The sequence below is a fragment of the Mesocricetus auratus genome, unplaced genomic scaffold (genome assembly GCF_017639785.1).
Source record: "Mesocricetus auratus isolate SY011 unplaced genomic scaffold, BCM_Maur_2.0 Super-Scaffold_4256, whole genome shotgun sequence".
Lineage (NCBI taxonomy): Eukaryota > Metazoa > Chordata > Mammalia > Rodentia > Cricetidae > Mesocricetus > Mesocricetus auratus.
Window position 1 is genome coordinate 83,522,499 of NW_024429182.1, and position 22,094 is coordinate 83,544,592.

General features: G+C 39.3%; 1 protein-coding gene across 14 annotated transcripts in view; it reads left to right on the forward strand.

Annotated features, from left to right (window-relative positions):
• The window catches only part of Sox6 (SRY-box transcription factor 6), a 540,675-nt gene that overhangs the window by 423,627 nt on the left and 94,954 nt on the right, over positions 1 to 22,094 (forward strand). For 11 of the 14 annotated variants that reach the window (XM_040755979.1, XM_040755976.1, XM_040755989.1 and 8 more), the window contains 2 exons: positions 8,617 to 8,696; positions 10,102 to 10,224. In XM_040755979.1, the coding sequence (XP_040611913.1) occupies positions 8,617 to 8,696; positions 10,102 to 10,224 (203 nt within the window). The remainder of the gene's footprint in view (positions 1 to 8,616; positions 8,697 to 10,101; positions 10,225 to 22,094) is intronic. The other 3 variants (XM_021230443.2, XM_013117553.2, XM_005075638.3) reach the window with 1 other exon arrangement.

A 22,094-nucleotide genomic window follows, 5' to 3' on the forward strand; every position in this document is an offset into this window, starting at 1 on the left:
ATTCAAATTGTTAAACATTTAGTTCCTACAACAGAATTCTCAGAGCAAGTTACCCCTCCCTATAAAGTTGGCCTCTGCATTCAGTACAAGAGAGCATATGTCCATCAGTGCTTTTTCTCTGAGTTAGTTCTTTATGGCAACTTCATTTTGATCACTAATGTAAACTAAGTTTATTGTTTCATGTTGATTCAGAGCTGGCACCTGTGACCCAGCCAGCCCTGGGAGTCCTTTCAGTAAACTATACACAGATACTATGTGTTGGTTTAATATTCTTACCACTAATATTCTCTGCAGCTCAAAACCACACATGGGCCTAGTTCTCTGCTGCTGTAGACAGCTTACTGTATGGTGCCTAATTCTATTACAGCAATGGTGTCATTTCTCAGGGGGCAGATATGGCTATGTGTTCAGTGAATTAAGGTTGTTTTTCTCCCACAGGTATTGATGAGACTGTATCATGTATGGACAGGAAGAATTTTGTATAGGATTTAGTGACTTTCAGTGAACTCAGAAATGTGTCATTGGATAGCAAAGCTGTGTTTGGTTAGGCTGCCTAATCCTGTTGAGATCAACACAGTGGGGTCGGGTTTGTAGGAAGATTCTCAGTCACAGACAAGCTGCTGTCTCAAGGTATTTTCTATCATCCTCAATCTTATATTGAATAATTTAATTTGAATTTTAAGTCCTTTAATACTTTGGTTAGTCTAAGCTTTATTATAAGTAAAAGCTATGTTTGAAATTGATGAAACACACTTTAGCTATGAGTAGAGAATTTATAGGTTTATGAAACTAGCCCATATAGTCTTTGGTCATCACAAGAGTTGGGGAGAACAGTATTGGCCTGGCATCTGGACAAACAAACATTTTGCCCCCTTCTGAATCATGGTCATTTCACTTGAACTGTACATGAGCAACTACTAGATTTGGGGAGAGCTACATAAGCCTGAAGACAATGGAATACATTCATATTTGGGTCTCCTAAGTGAGAAGAGGAGCAAGTGCTTCCTTGGTCTTTCTAAAATGGAACATAAAATCCTTTGTTTCTGCTTCCTCCACCTTTCCTGGAACAGCCATATTTTCCTGGTGTTTGTGAGCAGAGTAAACTGATTCAGCTGACAGAACACTGCCCTGATTGCCAGAAGGCAGAGGCAGGCAGATCTCTGTGAGTTTGAGGCCAGCCTGTTCTACAGAGCGAGATCCAGGACAGCCTCCAAACCAATACAGAGAAACCCTGTCTCGAAAAAAACAAAAAACAAAAAACAAAAAAAACAAGAACCATTGTGATGTGTCACTGACTTGTTGAAGTCGGCCATTTCAGCATCACAGACACATTTAGGGCTCTGAGCATTTACTTCCCTCCAGGTAATCTGGCATGTAGGACCACTGTAGGGTGCCAGCTTTGGTGCACACCACATGAGATCTTCCACCTTCAAGTAGCTGAGGAGGCTTGCTGCCTAGATGCGGTACAGGAAGAATCTTCAGGGGGCACATCTCAGACTCACTTTTCTAGAAGTAGCTTTACTAAGTTCTAATCCTTCAATTTTTATTCTTATTTGGTCCTATAATTAAAGGCATCTTTCTAGATAGGGATTCTCTAGGACCCAGAACATAAGCCCCAGACACTAGCTACTCTGCTTGCTCACAAAATCAGGAAGACAGTAAACACACAAGCATGGATGCTTGATATCAAAGGAGAAAACTCCTTCACAGTTGCCAGTGTGTACATCAGAACAGGGTTGTCTTTCCTGAAAAATAAGACCATGTCTAGTGTGCTCTATATTCCAAGGATGAAGCAACTGACCACTGTCTTACATAGTTGGGATTTTAAAACCATTGTGTTTGACCAGCACCCTTGACTTTTTCTCAGAGATCCTAAGAGCAGGATATGAGCCTGCACCTGGACCCTTCACGTACTCCTTATTCTTTGCTAGTAGCTAAAGCTTAATATATGGCTGCTGTGTAAGAAAAAGCCATATACAAAATATACAAATTAGATATCCACATGTTTTGCAGGTGGATATCCAGTTTTTCTTTCACCATTTGTTGAAAATACTTCCCTCTTCCTTTTAACAGTTGTGACACCTTCTCAAAAATAAATTGAATATGTGTGTGAGGGTTTATTTCTGGCTCTTCATTCTGCTGTGCTGGCCAACCTGTCTCTATGTCAGTAGTACAATACTGTGCTAGTGACTGTAACTTGTAGTCAATGTTGAGGTGGTGTTAGTCTTCTGCCTTTACTCATCTTTTTAAAGATTATTGCAGTTTTGAGGAGCCCTTGTAGTTATATATGAGCTTAAGAACTGCTCATTCCATTTTGTGAAAGGGTGTTGATAGGGAATGCCCTGAATATGTAGATTTCTTTAAATAGCATTGACATCATAATAATGTTGTCTTCTTGTCAATACAGATACTTCTTTCTGTGTATATCTGTCTTTAGTTTTTATTGAATTAAAAAATATCCACTGACAAATGAAGATTGTACATATTTATGGTGTCCCCCATGGTGTATGTTTTGCTACATGGATAGATTTTATAATGTTCAATCAAGGTAAGCCTACAATATCTGCAAACATTTGAAATTTTTTTTAAATGCAGAAACACTTAAAATTAGTTCTTCCTTCCTGAAATACATAATATCATTATCATGACCTGTGGTCATCATGCTGGGCAGTGGGATGCCGGGTCTCCTTTCTCCTAACTATATCTTAGTACCTGTTGGTCAAACTGTCCTCATGCCTTGTCCCCTTCAAGTTTCCCAGAGCCTCTGACAATTGCTATTCCACCTCCAATTTCTATGAGACCCACTGACTTTAAATTTCCACATATGAACAGAAGCATGCAATACTTGTCCTTCTGTGCTTTGACTTATTTCAGTTAACACAATGATGGTCAGTTTCATGCATGTTGACACAAATGACACACTTTAATCCTTTTATAGTAGTGTTCTGTGTGTGTCTACATTTTCCCCCATTTTTTCAGTTGGTGGACACTTAGGCAATTTTATGGCTTCATTATTTATTTCAACAGTGTTTTATAGTTTGCAGGGTGTAACTCTTTCCATCTCTTTGGTTAGATTTATACCCAGGTGTTAAATTCTTTTTGGCAGGATTATAAATGGAATTTCTTTCTTAATTTCCTTTTGGGTTATTTATATTATTGGTATAAATAACTAAATTGAGCTTTTGTGTGTTAATCCTAATATATATATATGAAATATATACATATGCACATATGTATGTATTTGTGTGTGTGTTCCAAAGGAGATTATATTTTACTTTTCTTACCAATTTGAATGTTTTTCCATCTATTTCTTGTGTAATAGTACTGTATGGAGTTTTCAAGACAACGATGAATGACACCAGTGAAATGGATTTTGTTGCCTTGTTTCTGATGATAGAGGCAAAGCTTTTAGTTTTTGTTTGTTTGTTTTTGTGTGTTTGTTGTTTTGGGGGGTTGCCATTAAATGCAGTGTTAGTTGGGAATCTTTAACTAAGTCCTGGTCATTCTGAGTTTTTCTTTTACTCATAATTCTGAGAGTCCTTATCATGAAGTAGTTGAATACATTTTTTGTATAATTTTGAGATAACTGTGCAGGACACGCCCACACTCCTATGTTCTATTGTGTAATGCATTTAATTGATTTGGTTAGATGGAACCACAACATAATTTCTGGGATAAATCCTAATTTTTATGGCAAATAATGCTTTCAATATTCTGTTGTATTGAATTTGCTTGTATGCTCTTAAGGCTATTGCATTTACATTCTTGAATTTTGGTCTTAAATCTTCTTTTCTTGTGACATACTTACCTGTCATTGAAGTATTTGAGGCCTCATAGAATAGAGAAGAACTGTTTTCTTCTGTTCTTTGCAAGAGTTCATAAAGGTGTGTAAATGCTTCTTCAGCATTTGACAGAATGCTGGGGAACCCTTCTAGTTCAGTTGTTTCTTTGTTGGGGGTTTTGATCACTAACTCAATCTCTGTATTTGTTAGTCTGTTGAGGTTTCCTATTTGAACTTGAGTAGTTATATAATTTTTGTGTTGTGTTTTGCACTCCTGAGTTGTTTAATTGACATATAATACTTACAGTTGTTAGCTGATTTTTTTATTGCATACTATTTGTTTGCCAAGATAATCCCATGTGTGTGAGTAATCTCATTAATTTTTATAACAACCCTAAGATACAAGTGGGGATAAGTAGTATTCTGTTTTATTAAATGAAAAGAATAAAATAAAAATTTAAATGTTAATTAAGTTTTCTGGAGATTCACATCTCAAAAACAATTGTTTTAGAATTCAGACTCAAGTTCTCCAAATGGATATTTCATACTCTTGGGAACATAGTCTAAATGAATATGATCTTAAGGAACTCTTAAACTTTTTAAGAAATAATTTTGCATGAGCTTATCCAAACAACACCTTACAAAGCCAGCTATTTCCTTTTCAGAATGTTTCAAATAGAGGTGTATCACCAACATTGGAACATAGATTAATTTAGTTCTCATATCTAGAATGAAAGCAATTCTGCAGTGCTCCCATAAGTACTCTATTTTCAGTGTGAGTGTTGATATCCAACAAGAAGATATACTTATTGATGTAACCCAACCTGGGATATGAACATCAAGGTTTATTTCCTGTGTCTTCTCATGTGTGGAGATTCTATCACAGATGAACTGTAGTTAGACATGAACTTTGAGTTGCCACTTGAGTTGATTTCTTAGGGAGATGGTTTGTATCTGTTCAATCATATTCACTTACTTAATTGCCATCATGAAAATGGCATGATTTTCAGATGATTGACCAGGGATCTAAGATGCAGCCACAAAATAAGTGAAGAAATAAATATGACCCATGATTTTTAGATTTTTAGAGGCATGTAGATCAATGTGATAGTTAAATAAATAAAACCAAGCTAAAAAATCTTTTCACCTGTAATAGTATTTGATGGATGATAAAGGAGAAATTTAGCAGGAGAAATGAGAATATGCTGGTTTTAGCAATGAATATCATAATGCTTTCTATTTTTGTGTGCCCTGAACAAACTGAAAGTATTGTGTCAGAGTTTAAATATATCACATATTACCGGCAAACCTTTGCTACAGTGGAACATCACACAAGGATAAGTCTGGACCTACTGTATCTTCTCAAGGATCAAGAGATGATGTGCAAAAGGGGCACATTCAAGTCTGTATTAGAAACCTTTGTAGAGTGACAAGAACACTGATATATCATGAAAATATGGCCCATAGGGTTGTCAACTTCCTATGATAACACCACAATAATTTGTGAAATTAGGGGTGGAAAATGAAATAAGAGACTTTATTCCATTACTGAAGAATCTGAGTTCTCACTCCTAGTTATGATTTTTTCTATTTCCCTTCTACTCTTTCCAAGTCTCAAAATGACTTTTTAGTGTATTAATATCTATAATTTAAAAAAATCTCAGCATCTACAACTCTCCCAATCCCTTGCCTCTCTAAAGAATGAAAATAGATGAATAGAATTTTACTAAGCAATTTGACTATATTTTTCATGACTTTTAGAAGTAGGATTTATATATGAAATCATTCACTAAAAATATTCTGGGAGGGGTCTAGTGTGTTCCAGGTTCTTGGGATAAATTCTCCTTCCCTAGTGATTAATTAAATGCAGTAAGGTTTGGATTTATCTCAGTGTCTCTGAAAATTAAGAATTTACCTTTTCTCTTTCATTTGGGACTCGTGGTGTGGAGGGGGTGCCAAAGGAACGTTGCCTGTTTTGATGAATGAATCCAGTGTCAGCCACATTTATGTGGGTCTCAATTCTGTTTTGTGCTTGATCTACAATAATAACTAGATTGTCAGAAGTTGGACTTGTAGAATGGCCATTGCTTCTCAGATTGGTGTTTGGGGACTGTCTTCTTAGACTTGAGGTAACAAGGGCCAGATTACAGTCATGTCTAAAGTAAACCTGTTCCAACAGGCTGCCTTTTCCTTTGTACAAATTTACAAAGACTGGTCCTCATGCAAACATTTCACATCCAAAAACAAATTTGAAAAAAATTGCTGCAACATGTTGGCTGATTCCCTGCCAAATTAGCCACTGCAAACTTTCCTTGATCAACTGTTACAAAGAAAATTAGGGTTGGTAGAAGGAAGTGTGTAACTCTGTTAACACAAACTAAACTCATGTTACCTGAACTCACTCTCTCTCTCTCTCTCTCTCTCTCTCTCTCTCTCTCTCTCTCTCTCTCTCTCTCTCTCTCTCTCTCTCTCTCTCTCTCTCTCACACACACACACACACACACACACAGAGTTTTTTTTCTTCTATGGTTAACCCTAATTCCCCTTTCCTGCCTTTATTCTCCCCTCCCTCTTCTAACCATCCTTGGTGATATACTCCATTGCTCTAATGTATTCATTTTGACTTTTAGTACTGATACAATGATGAGTTCTGGAGAAATAGCTTTCTGAAGATCTATTCAGATATGCAGATTCAAACCCGCAGAAAGGTTAAAAATATTTTGAAAATATGCTTGTCAACAGTGGAAAGAAAGCTGTTTGTAGCCAGCAGGTGAGCTGGAGAGTACTACAGGGTGTGGTAGAGATAGTCATAAATTAACTGGCAAGCCAGAAACCATGTAAAAAGCCGACTATTTCACGGCACAGTGGCATGACAGCTATGGAGAAGGAGTGCCCTGGGGAATCCTTTCAGAGTTTGATTTTTTAAAATATGTTTGACATGAAAAATGTTTTAGTACAAATAAAGCCACTGGTATTAAACTTCCAGGGAGGGGGTTGTGGTGTAGAGTTACATGAATAATGCATGACATTTAAAGAAAGAACAGCTTTAAAATGTTTGGGGAGGAGGTCTGTGTTGACGGGTGGAATGTTTTTTTTTTCACTCTATTTTTGAAACATCATTAATTCAGTATCATTTGTGGTTTTTTTAAAAAGCTGATAGGATATCCACCAAAAGGAAAAAATGCCATTTGACTTAGATCAAGATATTCTTTCTTCAGATAATTTACTTTAAATATCAAGAAGATCAGTAGACTTATTTAAGCATAAAGTGATAGTCATTTACTATAAAAATAATTTTGCCTAGTTATCTTTTTAAAAATCTCATAGAGTAGGGCAGACTCAAATCAACCTCATAGAAGGGGAAAAAACAAGGTCAGATATTTTGAACATTACTCCATAGGAGACCAGCACAATATGGCGTTAGTAAGTGCATTGCGGCAGCACCCCGTTTGCAATCAGAATCCAATTGTTACTGAACTGTGTACAGGCACACACTGTGCTCAATGGGCTGATGAGGTATTATGGATATGACGCAAAGAGACTGTGCAGATCAGAAGCTAACAATTTGTTAAAAGTGAAAGCGACTTAACATTTACATTGGGCCAGCTGAATAGCACTTTACATGGCAAGCAGGATGAGTTCCAAGGACCCAGGGTACCAGGCAAGCTGCAGGTGTCAGCGCCCACATAGACAGAAAAACAAGAAGTTCTCTTGCTTTCTAGTTGACAACTTCAGTGCCTGAAATTCTTCCTGCAATGTCTCTTCATTATTACATTCCACGTTCAGTGTGGAAAAAGTTCATGCAAAACAGCATGATTATTATAAATGTCAAAATGTGTGGGGGAACAGCCTATTAAAATATAGCCTAGAGATAGTACATAACACTGACTTTAAATAAGTAGATGGAGCCAGAGTGCTACTACATTAAGTCATTGATATTGTGTGATTCATCTACAAATATTAATTTTTAGTTCACTTACTGCCATTCCAATATGTCCCTCATCCCTTTCTCTTGGCTCTTTGGGTCTCTGACCATGACTTGTGTCCTCAGGTCACAGGAAGTGTTTCAATCTCCTGGGTAGGTGTTGACTTGGTCATGAAGCACCTTACAATATAACATAGAGAGTACTCACTATCAGGTTTTAAGTGCAGACAGCCTATGCAAAATGTGTAGTTATTTGATTATCATCACCAAAAATGGTTTAATCAATGCCTTGTGTGCATGATTCTACACTAGGCCCCACTACTCTAGTAGTAGAGGTTGAGCTGAAAGATACATATTTCCACTGTCAATAGGTGCCAGCATTTCACAGAGTGCCAGCAGATAAGATTATCCATATTAAAGGGGTTTTTAGCGTGTTGTTTACTTTTCATGAAATAAAACTTAGTATTATGGACAGTCATTAGCAAATAGTCTCTTTTGGACTCCATGATTCCACTTCTCTACTTTACCTACCAAGATTAAACTTTGTTTCTCTACAAGGAAAACCTCTTTTCACAGTGTGCTGAGCATCAGCCTGGCTTTAAGATTTTTTTTGACTCTTAAAAAAATGATGTATTACAAGATTTGTAGTGGAGCGAACATGCTTGAATTGCACATTTAATTTTTTTCAACATCACATTCATGTTCTGCCAGTTTGCCTACCAGCTATCTGTTAACAAAAAGTTCCAAGGCAGCAGTGCAAGCCTGTGCCCAGCTAAGCCTTTTGTTTCTGCAGATGTTTGGGCTTAGGGCAATGTTGTAAAGCTCGGGCGAGCCAAGGACCATGTTTATACTTGTCTGCTGCGATTCCCTGTGCATTGTCTAAACCTGTGCGCATTGTTCTTTCCGACAGGTGATAACTACCCTGTACAGTTCATTCCGTCAACAATGGCAGCTGCTGCTGCTTCTGGACTCAGCCCTTTACAGCTCCAGGTAAGTGCCAGGAGGTAAAAAGAATGCGGGAGAAGGGCCAGTGCTTTAGTGGAAACATGCAAGCCAGCTGTATTCTAAATAATGGCCTGAATGTTAAATCATTTTTTAATCATAGTCCAGAGAATTAACACCTTGTGTACTTAGTGCACTGGAAATGGAAGACAAAAAAGTGCCTGTTCCGGCCGTTTTTGAAGGAAACTTGATGTCTGTCACAATTTGATACTGTGTGCTCTCTCCTTTGGAGAGTTAACAGTTTACATTGTTTAAGGCTTGTTGTTGAATGTGTTACCTTTTTCCTTATCAGTGTTTCACCTGTGTTTCCATTATACAGATATTAGCTTTCCACCATCAGCTTTAGACCAGAGATGATGCTGGGCCTTTCCCCCCTTGTCGCTCATGGAATAAGAAACCATTATTCCTAGTTACATTGATTATTTAGCAAAATATAGACACACTGTTCCCAAGTGTGTGGTGTGACGTTGTTCTCCCCAGGGTTAAAGGTCTAGGCATGGTACCTAAGTCAGTACTAGGTCAATGTCTATTGTTTATCAAGCTAATCATGTTTGGAGGCTGACTGAACATTCATTTGCACCTTATGTTCCTCAGAGTAAAATGAGGTATTTAGGATAGGCCTAAAGGCCTTTAGATACTTCTAACATCCCCCCACATACAGAGTCATAAATTGACTTTAAATATGAATATACTTCAGTGGTATAAACAAAGAGTCAAAGATTTAGCATTAGATTACTTAGCAATACAGGATAAGTTAAATTTCCATACAATTCAAAGTTCCTGAAAGACAGTTTGTGTAATTTTATTTGAGCTTTCCTTTTGAATCTAAGGAAGAGCTTCTGGACAGATAGTATTTTTTGTGTTGCTATTGCCTGTGAGACTTGACCATAAAAAATGTGCCACTGTTGTAACAACAATGACAAACAAACAAAAAACCCATAACACTTTAAGCATTTTCAGTTGGGTCAGTAAGGAGTTTCTGTCACAAGCCTCACCTTGGCAGCATAAACTTGTCTGCCTTAGAGGTACCAGGGACAAGGACATCTTGCCAGCAGGATGGCCAGCTTCTTCTCTTCACAGACATTTGCCTTACACACCCCTAACACTGGGCTCCTAGCAGCAGGGGAAGATCTAAAGGGAGCTATGGCACTGGTAACCCTTCTCTAGTTCTGGCCCAGCTGTGTAGCTGTGCTGTGTGTTCCCTCTTGATTTAGAGGCAGGAGGAAGTACTCACTGGATCCTCCTCTGACCAGTTTCTGTAAAACAGAGAGGCTGGTTCTAGGACTGTGTTCCATTCTTTGATGTAGTCTATACCCTGCATTGAATTCCGTGTTGTTTCTTGAGTTCTGACAGTATGTTTTGTCTTTTTTTTTCTGAATATGCCATTAAACAGAAGGGTCATGTCTCCCACCCACAAATTAACCCAAGGCTAAAGGGCATAAGTGACCGTTTTGGCAGGAATTTGGACACCTTTGAACATGGTGGTGGCCACTCTTACAACCACAAACAGATTGAGGTACGAATGCTTCTGTTGGTGCTTCTTTGGGTGGGGGACTCGATGGTTCCAGAATATTCTAGACCTTCTGAAAAGTGGCAAACAGCCTGAGTGCTAAAGCCAATCTTTTTTTCTCCTCATTCCTAAGGAGGCTTTTCTTTTATTCCTTTTTCCTCAGAGAAAAAGGCAAAACCTAACCAGAAGTCCTTAAACTAGGTTATATTCTGTGTTCTTGTGAGTAGCTTCAAAACTGCCTTTCCACACTCTTACCCGTTCCCATGTATAATGCTGTGATATGTTTAACAAATGCTTTAATGATCATTTCCATTTTACCTTATACTCCCCTGTAACATTGATAAGCCCTGATTCTGACTGTATAGTTCTATAGCTGAGGGACAGAGAGGTCCAGAGAGCCTACCACAGCTGTTAAATACTCTGGGGTGACTATCACAGTTACTAACCCTGTCTGAACTCGTTTCCTAACTTTGTTTTTACTGCCTGAAATTGGGTGCCTGGGCCTGGATAAGCCCACAAGTCTCCTAGGGGTCCTTAAAGTGTTTAACCAAGAAATATGCTTCTGTGTTGTGGGGAATTCATGCCTCTGCTGTGTCTGTTCCTTTAGAAGATGAAGTCCTCTGCAACAAGAAATCAGCCCTCTTATCTGTAGTGTCACACCGAATCCCTCTCCTATATCAATCATTAGTGTCCCTCTCCGGAACTGTCCGAGATAGGGGAGGGTTGCCAGGTAGCTATGAGTTTTTTAAAAAAAAGATTAATTTTCTGGGTGAGACCAAATACTAAACTTTATATTCTAACCAAGGTGGGAAACTTTTCTCATTCCTCTCCTCGAAAAACTCTCACTGTATCTATTTGGTCCCATCTGTGTAGATACATCAGTAATCTGTGACCCTTTGACATGATCTCCTCTGCCACTTTTCAATCCACCTATTTGGAAAATGATGGCAAATGATGGGGTGATCACACCTAAGAAGGAGGAGGACAAGATAAAAGGCCACCTTGAAATGGCCTGAGGATGAACTGCAGTACTGTCTGTCACTTCATAGGGATTGGGGCAGGAGCACTGGGGTTTCTACTGTGACATGACTAGACACATACCAGCACAATGCCTGATGTCTTCTACATAGCCAGAAGACACTTTTTTTCAAAGGCCTTCTGTTGGCTGTAGAAATGCCACCATGTTCCTGGACAGTGTGAAAATCGGCTCGACCTAGAGAACTAAAGAGAGGTGTGTGGAGATGGGGGCAGCCTTTCTGTGCGATGGTAAGTAGCAAGCTGACCCACTCAAGACAGGAAGCCCTCAGAGCTATAAAGTGCCTGGGAGACTGGGAAAGCAGATGATCTTGGCTCAAGCTCTTTGTCTTTGGTTCTATTCTTCCTTCTGTCCCTTCCTCCTTCCTGTAACTAGGTTTCCACCAAATCTCTCATTTTACCTCATGCTTTACTCTGATATCCTCCTCACAGGCACAAATGCTTGCTGTGTCAGAAATGGCTTCTGGGGTCATATACAGGGGTGTCATAGCTTCCCAGAGTCATCAAGGTGTTGGCTTAGAAGCTAGGCAGATGTCACATGTCTGTCACTTTAATTGGGCCAAATAGCAAACCCATTCTATGCAAGAGCTTTTATAACTTTGTAGTTTAAGTGTATCTGAGAATATACTGGGATTTTATTTTTACTATGTTCTCCTCCCTCCATTTTAAAATTTTATTTATTTAATTAAAAAACTCATTGTAAGTTGGATGGTGGTGATGCATACCTTTAATTCCAGCACTCAGGAGGCAGAGGCAAGTGGATCTCTGTGAGTTTGAGACCATCCTGGTCTACAGAGGGAGTTCTAGGACAGCCAGGGTTACACAGAGAAACTCTGTCTTGAAAAAAGAAAATTCATTATAAAGAAACCTCTTTATTGTAATGAACTCACAAATGAAAACATCACACAGCTGGCTTAAGTAAGCTACTCACAAATTGCCTGAATCTCAATGAATTTCTGCAGAGCTATATTGGCAATTTGAGCTTCGATTAGGGTTTTACACTTTCACTGTTGACTATATTTTATGCACTTATCTACCACAAAAAGAAAAAAAGACTCCAACAGATTTGAAACTAGAAAACAACTAGTTTTATGTCATCTTTCACAACGTGTGTGTCCTTTGCCTGTGTTCTGTCTTTCCTTGTTGCCCAGTATTACCCTCTCTTGGTTTCCTTTCTAAATGTTACATTATATTCACATTTACAATTGTTTACATATAGAGGTGTATACCTCATAGGTTAGATCTGTATCTGAGGAAGGATATATGTTTTTTTTTCCATCAAAAAATTATGTTCCTTCGTGTCAACAACCTTTGATATTTATTTCTTTACTATACTGGTTACACTTGTATGAAAGGCAGATTTCTCAGGTTTCCTGGCCTGAGCATGGCATTTTTATTGAGACATCATTAAATGACACAGTACAGACCTATATCTAAACTACTGGACAGTAATATTTAGAGCAATATTAGACTATTTAGAGCAAACCTTAATAATAGCTTGCTTTGCTGCTGTTAACTTATCATCTCTTTAAGTTGGAGCTTTCTTCCTCCCTTTAGTAAGCTAAAATGCCATGGTTCTGTCAATAATTGGGGTCATGAGAAACTGTGATAGTGCCTGGCTTTTGTTACACACAGACCTTCCTGGGAGGAGGACATTCTAGCATACTGTCCTTTAACCAATGCATTGCTCAAGAATTGCTTTCTCTACCTCAGAAGTTGTCATTTCTAATGTCAGTAAGTCTGCTACTTTAGCAGCACTAGCTATACTCTAAAGTCTGAAGGTTTTCATTAAGTGGAAAAATCGAACGACCCTTCTGACATTAGCATATTCCAGTTTGTCTTTAAATTAAGGAAGACACTGAAAGCTGTTCTGATCTAAGGCCTGGTTCTCTCTGCCTCAGGAGCACAATATCAGGAGAGAGGGGGCCAAAGGTGCTATTTTTAGTTAAACAGTTAAGCAGATGGAGGGATGAATACTCATATATCTGAAGGCTGAGGGGCTCGAATCATTAATTTTGATAATGTATTTAACCCTGGGAACAATCGGAAACTGTAACTCTAAGGTTACAATGCCTTTGACCTTTCCAGAACAGAGGGCACTTTCCACAGTAAACAATATATTATATTGCTACTTACTCCGGGGCTCTCACCGTATACATTTCTGGACCACTTGCCATTTGCTTTCCGTAGCTATGTTAGCACTGGTCCTTAAGTAAGTCAAAAAGAACGTTCAGGAAAGGGGACTAGAATAATGAGGTGGTCATGTAAATATGGCCTTTAAATAGATACGATGTTAGATTCTGTCTGAAGAAAATACTGTCTCAGCACCTGACTTCTGGATTTTATTTTATTTTAAAGTATTTAGGATATTGATTCATTTCATGTAGTTACTATCATTATGATAAATCCTAGGGTAATTTTGCTTTGTTTTGCTTTTAAATAGGAGCAATGTTGTCTCATAGTTGTAGCTTATATTAAACACAATCTGGTACCATATGCAAAGTGATACACCTGTGCCTCTTGCCTTCTTATTAAATGACGCATGCTTCTCTTCGGCAAATCCAGCAGTTAAACACCACACAGCTTAAGAATTTCTAATTAAAATATCTCCACATGTCAGCATATTGGTAATGTATTATTTTAATCCATTTATTTTGTTTATGAAACAGTGACATATGTTTAGATTGTGAAATATATGATCCTTAAAAATCATTTTATTGAAGAAAATTAATTTCTACAGTACTGTGTGGGTAATGTGTTCACTCACCCAGTCAGTCACTGGTAATGCTGCCAGTCTTAATGTCGAGTCGGCTTCCCGCCTCGTCATGTGCAGTCTTGAAGCCTCACACTTCTTTTTCTTATCATGTTTTCTTCCTTATGAATCCAAGCCTGCCCTTCCACATCCACTGCTTCATACATCTGCTACCAGCTTAAAAATACAACAAATGGTGGGAGTGAGTATTTATATAAAAGATTCGGAAAGAGCAATCAAAATTAAAAAAACAGCTAGCTACCTTTTCAAAGTTAGACAGTGATTTGTTTGTCAGTGGGGAGATGTTTGGGTCAGCCCTGAGATAAAGTGACTGTCAGCAGTTATTCCTCCAAGACAAGTAATTTCCCTCAATGCCTTGCTGACAGATTGCTCACTTCTCTGAATCACCAGAGGAAACAAACTTAATATTGTCACGGGCAGAGTTTCTGTCTTCATTAGCCCCCGAGAAGGATTTCCCAGCACTCAAAGCCCACCAAGCTTGCCTTGGAACATATTTTAACAAACTGGTCCTTACAGTGGTAGCATGGGTAGTAGCCTAAATGAAGGAATTGGGTGTAGAAATTCAAAAAAATATCAATAGAATTAGGTTTTCATGTTTGTTGGTTATTCTGAATGGCTTAAAGGAAAGTCTTACCAAGTTTACAAAGATGGAGGAGCACATTGAAAGTTTTGCTAAAATAAAAAGGAACACGTTCTTTATTTAAACAACACTTGCTTCATGTGGCAAGAGAGGCAATGTTCATTTGTGTGGGAGAGGATCCATTGCTAATTTAGCTTCAGATTCATCTGTTGGCTGTTCTGTTTGTTTAGGAGCTCTGCAGCTGCTAGGACCCTGTCTTCTTCTTTGCAATTGTAAACCTGCCTCATGCTGGGGATGGGGGTGGGAGGTTTAGCTTTCCTGGATGGGCTTGGAAGTTAATGCAGAATTATCAGAGTGGAGGAGAGTACTACCCACCCAGTGGAGAGAAGGAGTTGTCTTGAAGATACCAACCAAGGAGCTGTGCTTAGAGGAGCAATGCTTGCCTCTTATTAATCATCCTACCTCCACCCCTCAGTTTCTTTTCTTGACTTTCAGGAGGTACTAAAACTTGAGAGAACCATAGCAGCTGGATCCAATGTGCCTTGAACTAACAGACACTGAGCTCTAGTCCCTACCATGGCTTATTTGCTGTTTGCTTAGCACTATTTTCCAAATTCTTTCTTTGTCAGCCTTCCAATAGTGAAAAAAGTATAATATGTATTCTCAGAGTTGCCATGGACAGCATGTAGGATCATGAAGCTGCTACCATATTTCCCAAATTTGGCAATGATTAACATCTTTCCAGCATCACCAGGTATCTCAGATCTAACAGACAGGACTGTCAGGCAGTGAACCCAGGTTTGAGCTTTCTTTTCTTTTTTTAATGTAAAATATCCAACATTTCCTGGTATTGTGTTTGAGTGAATGAATGTATGTATGGATGGATGGATGTATGGATGGATGGATGGATGAATGAATGAATTTCATCTTTCATGGCCATCAGGTCTAACCTTCTTCAAAACTTTTCTAAAAAGGTTTAGCCTTTTGCTCTGTCTGTGGGAGCAGGTAAACAAGCCTTCATATCCAGATGTCTCTGTAATAAAAAGTACATGTTCGTGGGGAATCCTGTTGGGGGGAAACAAAAACAAGTTAAAGGAGGATGCAGAGGTATTCTCCATTCCTTAGAAATCCTACTGGTTACTGTGGTTGGCAAAGTCAAAATTTGTACTCTTCCTCAGTGATGAATAATCAAACATTGGGTAAAAGAGGTTTTTTTTGGATTATTGATTTTCACTTAGTTTTAAGGAAGTGCCAGGAGTTTGAGAGAGTTGGATCTTTTCTCATAAACCCTGTGTTTGTTACCTTTCATTTGTTATTTGATTTTTGGGGTGTTGGATTATATCTTCAGAGATAGATAGTTGAAGCCCTGGAAATGCAAAAACTGTGCAGTCCTTCATCTCTACTAATGTGAAGAGTCCCCCACCCCCACCAGGAGTTATTCAGCTCCATCTTCACTGGTCCCTCCATAATCAAGAAACTCCCACTATGTAAAAATGGTCAGCCCTTACTTTTTGTGGGTTCTACAATCCATGAATCCAACCATCCATGGGGAGAAAATGTTTTGAAAATTGTATCTCTAGTGAATGTCTACAGGTTATTTTTGTCATGACTCCCTAAATAATACAGTATAGCAAGTGTTTGCATAGCATTTACATTGCATTAGGTGTTATACAAGATTGAATACAGAAAGATATGTAAAGGTCTTGAGCATCCAGAGATTTAGGTACTATGAGGTGAGAACAAATCCCCCACTGATACTGAAGGACAGTTGTCCTTGCATGTAAGTAGACAATAATATATCTTCCATATCATTGATAATAGACTTTGTAGCATTTTGGATTGGTATTATCTACATATTTATATACTAGAATTAGAGGCAAAACATGACTGAGAATGTGTTAGAAACTTTGGAAGCAAACATTCTGTGGCAGAAAAGGCTTTCCTCAGTTTTCAATGACAGAATGAGTAAGTACAGTCAATAGGAAATTTATATTGGAAAATGATATCACAAACTTATCTGTCAAGTAACAAATAAGACTGATCAAGATTAAAACATTTTGCTGGGTGTTGGTGGTGCACGTCTTTAATCCCAGCAATCCGGATGGATGCAGAGGCAGGCGAATCTCTGTGAGTTTGAGGCCAGTCTGGTCTACGGAGCCAGTTCCAGGACAGCCTCCAAAACAATACAGAGAAACCCTGTCTTGAAAAAAAAAGATTAAAACATTTCTTAGTGATATTTAAATAGAAGAGACAGAGAAGCTGAAAAGTAGATGGAGGTTCTGTCCCACCAGGTCCCGCAGCCATTTAGCCCCAAATAAACACACTGATGCTTATATTAACTATAAATTGTTGGGCTGATGGCCCAGGCTTTTTATTTGCTAGCTCTTAATTATTAGCTCATTTCTATTAATCCAAGTATTTCCATGTGGTCTTATACGGGAGAATGCTCCAGCATGTTGCTCCTTCAAGCAGCTACATGTTGTCTCTATGGAGACCTCTTTCTGCCTCCCTCTCCCCGGAATTCTCATCTCATGGCCCCACCTATACTTTCTGCCTGGCAACTGGCCAATCATTGTTTTATTCATCAACCAATAAGAGAAACATATATACAGAAGGACAACCCCCATCACTGGAAGGAGCTCAGAGCTTTTGCTTCCAGACATAACCCAAGTGCACTGCAAAACTTCTCACTTGGGGCTGACATGTTGTGGTTAGCCCTCCCAGATCTACCTATCTCTTTTACTCATGGGAGAATTCATATGCTACTTGTCTGCAGGTTTGTAAGAATCCACCCAATTGTCAGTTCAAGGAAGTTTTGTAATAGTTCACCCACCCCTGTTTGAAACCATCTCAATTTATATAACTTAATCTAGACCTTGCTCCTTGGTGCTGTGTCAGTGTTTCCCCTGGAGGAAGTGACCTTGAGCAGCATGAGGGAAAACAAAAGTAAAGGACATGTATATGGAGAGCAATACTTAAGACACATCATGTTATTTGACTGTCTCATCCCCTGCAATGTGCTAGCATACGGTGCTCATTTAAATCCAGTTAAAAAGAGAACTCTTTGTTTTCTAGAAATTCTACTGGGTTTGCCTATCAACTCTTTACTAATTTACATATCTATCTGAGTTAAATAATGAAGTAAATCATATTTTAAAACCCATCTTACTACATCTTACTAGTGAGTAGGGCAGGGTGGATTTGGGAGGGGTTGGGGGAGGAGTGAATATGATCAAAACATGGTGTATAAAATTCAACAAGGTTTCTCTATATAGTCCAGGCTGGCCTGGATCTCCCAGAGATCTACCTGCCTCTGCCTCCCAAGTGTTGGGATTAAAGGTACATAACACTACCATCCTGCCTAAAAGTCTTAAAGAACCAATGAGAATTAAATTTTGAAAATATTCTTGGGCCGGGCGTTGGTGGCACACGCCTTTAATCCCAGCACTCGGGAGGCAGAGGCAGGTGGATCTGTGAGTTCGAGTCCAGCCTGGACTACCAAGTGAGTTCCAGGACAGCCTCCAAAGCCACAGAGAAACCCTGTCTCGAAAAAAACCAAAAAAAAAAAAAAAAAAAAAAAGAAAATATTCTTGGAGTTGACAATTAAAATTAACGCTTACTGAGCTGGCCAGAGAGGCATACGCCTGTAATCCCAGCACTTTACAGGAACAGGAGTTCAAGGCCAGCCTTGCCCACATAGCAAATTTTAGCTCTGTCAGAACTTCATGAACCCTGTCTAAAATATAAAACCCTGTGTATTGTATCATTAGAGTTGTGTCAAAATACATCTTTAAGAGAGTTTATAAGTGATTTAGGCTTATCAAATTTGAAAAATTTGTGTGTGAAAACAGTTGCTTCCAAGGTTTGAGGTAAAGAGGACTAGATGGGACATGATATTTCAGGAACTGTGAAAATACTAGACTAGAAACTCAAATTTTGTGGAACTACAGAATATGTGAGACACTAAGTGATCCTCCTATAACTGAACACGAAAGTTCATGTAGGCTCATCCTCACTGCCTGTTCCGCTCTGGTGGGGATGTTGATAATGAGGAGACCATGTGTATAAAAGGGCTGGGATGTGGAAAAATCTCTGTGCCTTCTTAATTTCACAGTCAGACTCAAACTGTTCTATAGCTAATGTCTTTTAAAAAAAAGATTGTAAGGAAATCCAAACATAAGAAATTTAGTGATTTGGCCATTTGTCACTATTTACTCAATGTCTGTTGTGTACCACATACTATTCTAGATAGCAGTCTTAAACTAAGGGCAGTTTTCTCCTGAAGTCTTGATTACCAGTATCTGGAGACACTTTGCTTTGATTGGCAGAGGCCAATGAGATAACTGTGGCATCAGATAGGAAGAGATCACCAGACAAGTAATCCCGAAGATACTGCAATACATTAGACAGCATGTGCAACAGAGGCACATTTTGCCTACACCATCAGCAGTGTGGAGCTTGATAAAAGAGTCTAGATGCCAGGAGGTATCAGTAGATGCCACAAAGCCCCTGCCCTCACTGAGCTTGCATTCTGGTGGGAGAAAGAGAAAATGGAGGAAAGAACAAGACCTAGTAAATGCTCACTGTGGCAGAAATCAACTCCTCGTCCATGTATCTGTCCACCCAGACATGTGCAGATTGTTACATAGGAAGATCCATTTGATTGTTCTGTCCTCAGTCTGCTTTTCTCTGACCCTTAAAACTGAAGGTTTTATACTAGCCAGCCAGTGCTGCTGAGAGCAGCCTCAGCTCTCCCAGTGGAATTAAGCACAGTAGATGCTTAGCTTTCAATAAGGGAGTGTTAATTTTTGCTTCGACAGCATAAACATCTATGACAGTGATGTGAATATGAAATTTGATGAGGTTATGGAAGCTGGTCATTAGCTTTTACAATGGGCACTTTTCCTTAGAGCCAGTAGTATGAATGAGCCATTCTTGGCAGAGGACCTATATCTGGTGTATTAAATAAATGATACAAAGGAAACCTGAATTCCTTTCTGATACAAAGCAAAGCAAAAGCTAGCTGTGAACATCATTAAATAAAAAACAGATGTGATGATGTATGTCCATAAAAATGTCAAAATGAAACCCATCACTTCCTTGCTAATTGTACACTGACAGAATATTGTGATATTGAATATGTGCATACAAGTAAACATACATATACTTACATAGAACCTATCTTCTGGTTTAAAAAGTAACTTATATTTAGCTTTTGTAAGAAATGGTTTTAATATTATCCCCATACGTTTAACAGAGAAATAAAAGCTCAGATGAATTAGGAGGCTTGGACCAGGTTCCTTATCTACTGACAAGGTGGGACTCTAGTGGGTGGCTGAGTGTATTTTAGAATTTATTTCTCAGTGAGGCTTCTCGGATGACTAGTGGAGCCACAGTGGGAAGCTCAGCACTGGCAGAGCTCACAGCCCTTAGGAGCTCCTTACACAATATACCCACCCTCTCTTACCGTAGCATGTAAGTAAATGGAAGCCGATTTAATTAGATCGTAGCGGGGACATTTTTCAAAGTCGATGTGGTCTTCTCCACACCCCAAGGAGTTTACATACTTTTTCAAATTCCCAGCTGTGTAAAAGAAACTTTAAGCTGAAAAGAACTGAACAAAACTGAGAACGACCGCGAGGAAACCCATTTTACTCCTTAGCATTCTTTCCTCTGAGGAAATTCTTTGAATGCTTCTGCTGCATGGAGCTCTCTCCTTTGGAGAGTTTCTGGGGCTGTCTTATAGTTTCAGCGTTTTGATGAGTCTCCTAGAGGAGTTGGGGGCTGTGCCCTTGGCCACCCCCCTTCTACCTCCCCTGCGTGCACAGCCCTCAGATTGTGTTCAGCAGGTTGCTCTCCTGCAGAGGAAGCAGATGTTTGACCATACTGGAGTGAGCGCCTGCTGACATCTGGCTGTGGCTGGGTCGCCATGCCTGCCTGGGGCCCGGAGGCCTCAGGAGCCAGGGCAGAGAGCACCGAGCCTCTGCTCCTCTTCAAGCGATTAGTGCACTGGAGCAGCGATAATGCGGAATTATCGCTTGGGTGCCTCTTTCCCGGGAACCTCGGGACAATAGGGGAGTCAGGAAGGAACATTCGCAGTAAAGTCATGTTCCGAGAGACACGACTGATTATGGAGTATTAAAGAGCTTTATTTTAAACGATTTAATTTACAAATAGATCCAGACAGTGTATGAAACTTCCAGAACCATTAGTGGAGCAGCTGAAGAGTTTTCTAATTTAAAGTGGCCGGGACAGAAGCGCCGGTTCAGCAAGCTCCATTTTTAGAGTTTGGGCAACTTGTCCAGTTGACGCTGTAGACGACACGGCGTCTGACATAAGGAGAAAATATGCTGATACTTGTAGTGAAGTGCTGGGGAAATTTCTCTAACTTGAGGGGAAAGTAGACTTTGTAGGTAAGGAGCCAGCTGGCTTACATGGAGCTTTTACTGCATCCATGTGAAAACTACTCTGCATTGGCTCCCTAACTCCGAAACCATCTGTTACACCAATTTCCTTTATGATATGTGTTACTTAAGCACAATGGATATGGAAATGGGTAGTTTAAAATGTTTTTTCTACGAACAGTTGTCACATTATGTTGCTTTGCCTCTTATAATTTTTCATCAGTTATACCTCTGGGCTGGGTAGTCGTCTTATAACAGATCACCACATCTGTGCTCACAGGAATGTGTTGGAGAGAAACATTGTTCTACTCTGGGTTAACCGCCCCCATTCTAAGTGATTTGTATTTAATTAACACTGTGAGAGGCTGGGGAAAGTGTAAGAGCTCCATTTTCAAAGTCCCACTCTAGTCAACTGGGAAAGAAATTAAAAAAAAAATAGAAAGTTCTCTTTTCTGAATTTCCCTTTAACTAAGCTATATTGCAACAGGCCATTTAATGCTCAAATGGACAAAGGTATGGCTTCAGTCACTGAATTGTATCAAACTCCTTCTCTGAGGCCCCATTTCAAAACTCGGTAGGAAAAGTGCTTTGGCATGACATCCCAGTAGATTATTACTTGGCCTGCTTGGAGAGAAAAGCAAATAAAGAAAAAAACTCAAACTTTAAAATAAAGGAGAAATGCTGTCTAGGGTTCTCACTGCTTCTACTGTCAGCAGATCAACTCCACAAGAACAAGAACAAGAAGACACCCCTCCTGGTGGGGGTGACAGACACCTGCTTACATACACCCCAGGGAACAGTCCCCACACAGTGTATAACTATGGGATTGGCTCAGACATAGCACCAGAGCAGGGAGGGGGAGCACAAAAGAGAGAAGCTTTGTTCAGATAGTGGAGGCCTACAGTTTCCCTTCCACTCACCAGTGATCTTCAAAAAAAGACATTTAGGAGTTGCAGAACAAGACAGTCCCCTAGAATTTCCCTCTGTGAAGCCACAACCTATGGGTTCTACACCTGCATCTGTAAAAGTTTCCTGACCTCACTATGAGACCAGTGACTGAAATTGTATATTGCCCATTGTGTAG